We start from the raw sequence: 6,922 nt of genomic DNA, 5'->3' as shown, positions 1-6,922 counted from the left end.
AAATTTCTTCTTTGTCCCTCCCTGTCCCTACCCAGCCTCCCTCGAGAGGAGGGAGCCGGTTTGCCTTTCCCGAAGAGGGAGCAGGGCAGAAACGGGTGACAGAGGCTCTTAGGATGGCATGCTTGAGGGAGACAGACCAGGGGGTAGGATGCGGGATGATGCCGTTTACAGAAATTGCCTCTTGGCTTTGCTTTGCTCCCCGCAGGACACTGCTGAGCACTAGACTGAATTCTTGGGCTGGGTCAATTGTCGCGTTAGTGCCCGCTGTGGATTTGGACAACATACACCATTGAGGAGCTGGCCTTGCCCATCCCATCAAGATAGGCCCAGACGGACATCAAGGAAACCAACCATTGGCTCACTGGGTGCTCTCTGGATGTAGCCAGCCCCTTAGACAGTAGCTGTGACTGTGGGGCTGGTCCCTCATCCTCTGAAGACACAGGGCTCCGAGACTCTGGGATCTTGTAGGTCACTGTCACCAGGTAATCCCACCACGTCACCTCCAGCCCAGCGGGGACCTCCATCCTCTCATTGGACAGCAGGCATAGCCCTGCTCCTGCCCTCCATCTGCTTGGGAGCCACATGGCGGCTGCTGAACCAGCGGCCTCCCACTCACTGCGTCCCTGCTGGGTCTGGGTCAGGGAGGAGCAGCCATGAGGAACGACAGTAGGGGAGGTGGCAAAGACAGAATGTAGGGTGGGCTCAGTACAGGCCCCCGATCTCTCAGATCCCGACCCCAGGTCCCCCAGGGTCCTCCCCCAGAAAGTCCCAGCTCCCCCACACTACTCCCAGGGCCAGTGCAACCATTTAGGCGACCTAGGCGGTTGCCTAGGGTGCTAGGATTTTGGGAGCACCATTTTCTTCGGCAGCGACCGTGGCGGCCAGATCTTCGGCCTACCTGGATGCCCCCGGCATTTAGGCAGACGGAGCTGGGGCAAGGGAGCGCCGGGAGGGCCGCCTGCAGCTAGTAAGGGGGGCGGCACGCAGGGGAACTCCCCGCCCCAGATCACCCCTGCCCTGTCTCCTCCCAAAGCACTCCGTGACCACTTCACTTCCCCCACCTCCCACGCTTGCGGCGCCAATCAGCTTAGGCGCGGCAAACCTGGGAGGCGGGAGAAGTGAAGCAGCCACGGTGTGCTCGGGGAGGAGGAGGGGCAGGGGTGAGCTGGGGTGGGGGGGTGCCTCAGGGCAGAGGGTGGGGGGTGAGGAGCTGCTGCAAGGGGGGACACCTCAGGGAGGAGGGGTGAGCTGCCATGGAGGGGAGGCTCGGGGTGGGGGTGCGGGGGGGGGAGGGTGCAAGGTGGAAGTTTTGCCTAGGGCGAGAAACATCCCTGTACCAAGCCAGACTACTCCCCATGCCTCTGTGCCTGCCACCCACTCAGTCAGCTTCCTGCCCCCTTCTGCCATTCTTGCCCTCTTCTTCCTCCTTTTGTAAAGGGAAATCACGCATCACCAATCTACTAGAATTCTTTGAGGGGGTCAACAATCATCAGGGCAAGGGGGATCCAGTGGCTATAGCACTCTTAGACTTTCAGAAAGCCTTTGATAGGGTCCTTCACTAAAGGCTCTTAAGCAAAGTAAGCAGTAATGGGATAAGAGGGAAGGTAATTTTGTGCATCAGTAACTGGTTAAAAGACAGGAGACAAAGATAGGAATAAATAGTCAGTTTCCATGGTGGAGAGAGGTAAATAGTGGTGTCTCCCAGGGGTCTGTACTAGGACCAGTCTTATTCAACAAATGATCTGGAAAAAGGGGTTAACAGTAAGGGAAAAAAATTGCAGATGATACAAAATTACTCTGGATACTTAAATCCAAAGCAGACCGCAAAGAGTTACAAAGGAATCTCACAAAACTGGGCGACAAAATGGCAGATGAAATGCAAAGTAGTACACGTTGGAAAACATAATCCCAACTATACACACAAAATGCTGGGGTCTAAATTAGCTGTTACCACTCAGGAAAGAGATCTTGGAGTCATAGTGGACACATCTCTGAAAACATCCACTCAGTGTGCAGCATCAGTCAAAAAAGCGAACAGAAAGTTAGGAAAGAAAGCTTCATCAAGGGTTTTTTCTCTCTTCTGCTCTCCAGGGGAGAACCCCTCTGCTTCCAGTCAGCTCCTGGTGGGATGGGATAGCCTGGGACTCCCCCAGCCCCTCTACCAGGCCTGAGGGGAAGGAGCAAAGGGTAGCTGGGGGAAAGCAGCTGCAAATGTCCTCCAGGCTGCCTGAGGGGCTTGAGCTGCCCAGATCCAAAGTCTTACGCCCTCTTCGGAGCACGAGAGGAGCAGGTTAGCATACCCGCCCCGGCCCTGCCCGGCGTAGCACCCCTGCCCTGGAAGCAGATCCCGGGGGCCAAGCAGCAGCCAGCAGCTTGCAGGCTAAGAATCAGGGGAACCAGTGCCGTTCACAGCAGCTCTCTCCTCCCGTGCAGACAGAGAGGGCCAGCTGCTAACAGCCCGGCCACCTCCAGTGCTAGCCAGACCACTGGACGCAGCCAAGGCCTGGCCTTCTCCCCATCCCCAAGGGCTGTCCGGCTGACCCCTCTCCCTGTCTGGCAGGTGCGGTGACAGGCAGCTGCTGGCCCCTTACCCGCTCTGTTATGTCCACACACTGGGCAGTTTTGCAAGGTCATTTTTTCAAACAAAAATCCTAAAAGCTCTAAATCAATGGAGGGGAGAGAAAATAAAACCTGGCTCCAGCGTCCCAGAGAAGGAAGCTCACCGACACGCCTGTGGTAGGTCCCAGCCAGCCTGGCCCCAGCAAAATTTCCTGGTTTGGATGCATGACCCACAGAGCACAGCGGGGGACATCCCTGGGCTGGAGGATGTCCTGGGCCCTACACAATTTGTAGGGGGTTAGCCTGGCAGAGGGTAATGCGGGAGGTGACTGCCCCTCAGCACAGCTGGGGAGCAAATGGACCTGGGGAGAAGGGAGGGTGAGATGCTAACTGCCTCCGGGGTGGGGAGGAGGATGCCTGCTGCCCCTGGGTCTGGATTCAAAGGGGTGCAGGACGCTCATCAGCGAGGTGCTGGGGTGAGTTGGTTTGAGGGGTGGGGGAGAAGCTGAGAGCCCTTTGGCTGGGTGTTTAGAGTGCATGGCTTGAACTGCTGGCTTTCCTTGCAATTCAGCTGTAAAGTAACCGGCATCCCTAGTGATCTGCGGGTGAACCCCAGGGCAAGGGGAAAATGGGTTTGTTTCTGTATCAGTCCTGTTGATTTGCAGCATGTGCCAGGTCGTTTGCTGGCCTGTCCTAAGGAGCTGCCATGTTTTGACATGGAGGGAGAGGGTCAGTGGGGTTCAGTGCCGTGGGGCCTTGAGGATTATTTTCAGGGGGCAGCAAATTCTGGCTGCACCAACCCTTAGAGAACAAGAAGCAAACTCATTAGTGGGCAACAGCAGCTGCCCCCAGACATCCCATGTGTGTCCCCCCTGCCCCGGTGCACTCAGAGACACAGACACATGGGGAAGGCTGCAGTGCAAGGCTTTTATTTGACTGTTACAGCCTGCCAGCCTCCAGGGTGTGGAGGGGCCTGGAACGAAGCAAGCTCTCTCCATCCTGCAGGTCCCTGCCGAGGGCTCAGTGGTACTGGTGGGCCAGTGCGTGGGCCACCACGCTGGCCAGCTTCTGCCAGGCAGCCTGGCAGGCAGGGGTGAACTCCTTCGCAAAGCGGGTGGCCAGGACGATGAGGAGGATGTCACCCAGGAGCTGCAGGGGAGAAGGAAGAAAATACCCCTTTGAACCTCCACATACCTGTGTGCCACAGTTCCCAACTCTCCTCCTCGGTCATTTCTGCTCATCTCCTGTCTCTTTTCAAACACACCAGGGCAGCCCGGGCCATGGCTTAGGGGTACAGGAGCCTGTCAGACACTTGCAAGCCCAGCCGGAGTCCCTCTCTAGGGCATATAGACCGCAGGCATTGTTTACAGTAGTCCTTTTCCTGTCTCTGTCACTGTGTCTAAGTCTCACGTGAGCCCCAGGGGGGTCCCCTCCAGAGACGTGTGTTCTCTTCACATGCCTCATTCCACCCCTTGCTTCTCTGCATCCGCCAGCCCCACCAGCCCTAGTTCACCTGCTACCCAGAACCCCATACCTGCCTTTCTCTCCTGGTTCTCTGCACCCACCCGGGCTTTCCCACCTTCAATGATTCTATTCCACAGACCCTCCTCCCACAGTTCCCTGCTTCCCTAGCCAACCCAACTGGCCCCCTGTCTGCATCTCTGTTATGGGGACCCCTTCTGGTGCCGCTTCCCGGCGCCGGTCCAAACAAATACCACCCACATGTCTTTTTTCAGCAGACAAGCCAGACATTTCTGGAGGGGGGAAAAACCTGGGTTGCCTGAAAATATTTTTGTTTTGTTTTGTTTTTCAAAGATTTTCAAAGGACCAAACTGAAGACATTCCGTTTTTAACAAACAATCTGGTTTGGGTTTTTTTTGTTTTTTTTTTATGGAAACCTGGCAAATTTGGAACTAAGTTAACATGAAAAAGAACCAGAAATGGCCATTTCACAGCCAGACTGCCTGACTCCCGCTGCCAGCTGGGATAAGCAGAGATCTGCTCTGGATCATGCAGGGTGGGAGGAAGAGGGGTTGGGGCAGAGCCCATCACGTTGTCGCAATCCCTGCCTTCCTCAAAGGATCCCCTCTGCCCTCTCCCACCAGAGTCCTACCCCACTGCTGCTCCCCCTAACCCTCTGCTCCCCCTAGCCTTTTGCCCTCCCCAAATACCTGACCCCTTCTATGCATGATTACTGACCATGGGGCCCTGCAAACTCCCCCTCTTCGGGGGAGACGCCATTCATGGCAGGCTGGCATCTCTTTGCCATATTATTTACTCATTGCATCAAAGTGTCGTCCCCCCACCCTGCCCTGGAGCTTCCCACAAGCAATGCCTCTCTGCCCCAAAGGCCAGCCCCATGTCCCTAGGGGGCTGGGCAGAGAGGTCAGCCCAGAGCCCGACTCACCCGGAAGTTCTCGGGATCTACATGCAGCTTGTTGCAGTGCAGCTCGCTCAGCTTGGCGTACGTGGCCTTGATGTTGTCCAGGTTCTTCACAGCGTCCCCAAAGGAGGTCAGCACCTTCTTGCCGTGGGCACGGACCTTGGGGTTGCCCATAATGGCGGTGGGGCTGGAGAGGTTCCCGAAGGTAGAGAAAAACCTCTGGGTCCAGGGGTAGACGATCAGCAGCCTAGAGAGAGGGAGACAGGAGCAGAGACAGACACAGGGTTACTGCAGCCTCCCTGCAAAAGCAGCAGGTTTGCCAGCCTGGGGGAAGGGAGGGGACAGTGGGGCAGATGCCGTGGGGCTCGTCCTACCTGGCCAGGGCTTCGCCGCCGCATTCCTCCACGTTGACCTTGCCCCACAGGCTGGTAATGAGCTGCTTCTCTTCGGCTGTCCAGTGCACCATGGTGACGAGCGAGGGGTCCTTTGCAGATGCAGCTGAAGGAGAAACCTGTAGCTGAGGGGCAGACCCCCAGCAGGGCCTTTATCCTCCAGCCTCCGCTCCTCCCCCTCTCTGTGGACATGGCCATTGGTCAGCCCTGGGGTGGGGTCTGCGCTGGCTGGGGTGGGGGCAGTCTGGGCAGGGTGTGATCTCCTAGGAGGGGGCCCCAGGCCAGATGGGGGCAGGGCTCAGTGCTAGTCCCCACTCTCTAGAACTGCAGCCCACTGCTCTCGAAGGGGGGCTGTGGCCCCGGCAGGGAGCTGGCCCAAGGGATAGGTACCAATTCAGTCCCACTTAGGCCTTCAGAACTCGGCTGGCTGGTGCCCAGTCTTGCGCTCGGCCTGGGCCAGGGCTCAATGCCCCAGGGGCCGGGCGCAGCCTGTGTCAGAAGAACCCCAAAGCGAGCAGCAAAACCTGCTCTCCTGCAATAATCATTTACTCAAGTCGTGGCTGCGGGGACTACAGTTTCCCTAGGGCCTTGGGGAACCCTTTACCATGAGGCTATATGGCCTTGTGGCAGCCTATCAACTACCCATGCCACCGTCTACCTGGGCCTGTCCGTCAGTCCTGCTCTGCCCTCTGCAAAGTGCCGCTGACACCAACCCTTTCACCGGCCTGCTCGAAATTCAGGAGCCCACAAAGTCCATCGCACGAGCTGGGTTCCCACGGGCACTGGCGTGTGATTCTGGGGAGCACTGATTTGGGACAAAGGCTGTCTTGGAAGGTTATGTCGTACCCAGTCAGCCTGGGGTTCATCCTGATCTATTCACACAAGGAATCCCCCAGCCACAACCACTCTGTTCCAAGCACCTGGCCTCTGGGGAGACATTTGCCTTGGCTAATATCGCCTGATCGTGTCAATGTGTCCACTGCGGATCTCGGCATGATGTGTGGAGGGTGTGGCGCAGAGGAGGGACTGACTGCCTCCTACTGGGGAAGCCAGGGAACTCGATAACCTTCACCGCCATAGGGGGCTGGTGGGTGGCAAACACCCCTTAGTCTATTCCTTGTGTTTAAGCAGAGGGGCAGGTGGAAGTGTCTCCTACCTTCGGTAGTGGGAAGGAGGTTGGCAGGAGGTGGGGGTGGGGAGGGGAGTATCCATTGCATGTTGCTGCTATAGGATTCCATTTTCCTCTGTTCTTTCCAGTTCTCCTTGACAATAAAGAATGTCTCTGTTACTCTCATGGTTATTCACCTGAAAGCAGCAGGCCCTGTGCAGCCAGGAAGGAAAGTGCTGTCCCACTCTCATGCCAGGTTACAAAAGAAAGGCCATACTAGGTCAGACTAATTCCCTTTAGCCCAGTGTCCTGTCTTCTGACAGTGGCCAGTGCCAGGTGCCTCAGAGGGAATGAACGGAACAGGGAATCATCAAGTGATCCATCCCCTGTAGCCCATCCCCAGCTTCTGGCAAACAGAGGCTAGGGACACTATCCCTGCCCATCCTGGCTAATAGCCACCAATGGACCTGTCCTCCATGA

General features: G+C 56.9%; 1 protein-coding gene across 1 annotated transcript; it reads right to left on the bottom strand.

Annotated features, from left to right (window-relative positions):
* Positions 1 to 3,467: 3,467 nt before the first annotated feature.
* On the bottom strand, positions 3,468 to 5,452 carry LOC115643293 (hemoglobin subunit epsilon-like). The gene is made up of 3 exons (XM_030547172.1): positions 5,317 to 5,452; positions 4,967 to 5,189; positions 3,468 to 3,708 (listed from the first exon to the last, which is right to left on the bottom strand). Exons 1-3 carry the CDS (start codon positions 5,406 to 5,408, stop codon positions 3,580 to 3,582), a joined length of 444 nt encoding a protein of 147 aa, XP_030403032.1. The 5' UTR covers positions 5,409 to 5,452; the 3' UTR covers positions 3,468 to 3,579.
* Between the last annotated feature and the right edge of the window lie 1,470 nt (positions 5,453 to 6,922).

Source organism: Gopherus evgoodei, unplaced genomic scaffold (assembly GCF_007399415.2).
Source record: "Gopherus evgoodei ecotype Sinaloan lineage unplaced genomic scaffold, rGopEvg1_v1.p scaffold_56_arrow_ctg1, whole genome shotgun sequence".
NCBI classification, from domain to species: Eukaryota; Metazoa; Chordata; order Testudines; family Testudinidae; genus Gopherus; species Gopherus evgoodei.
Note: the sequence above shows the minus strand (reverse complement) of the source record. Positions and strands in the feature narration are given on the sequence as shown.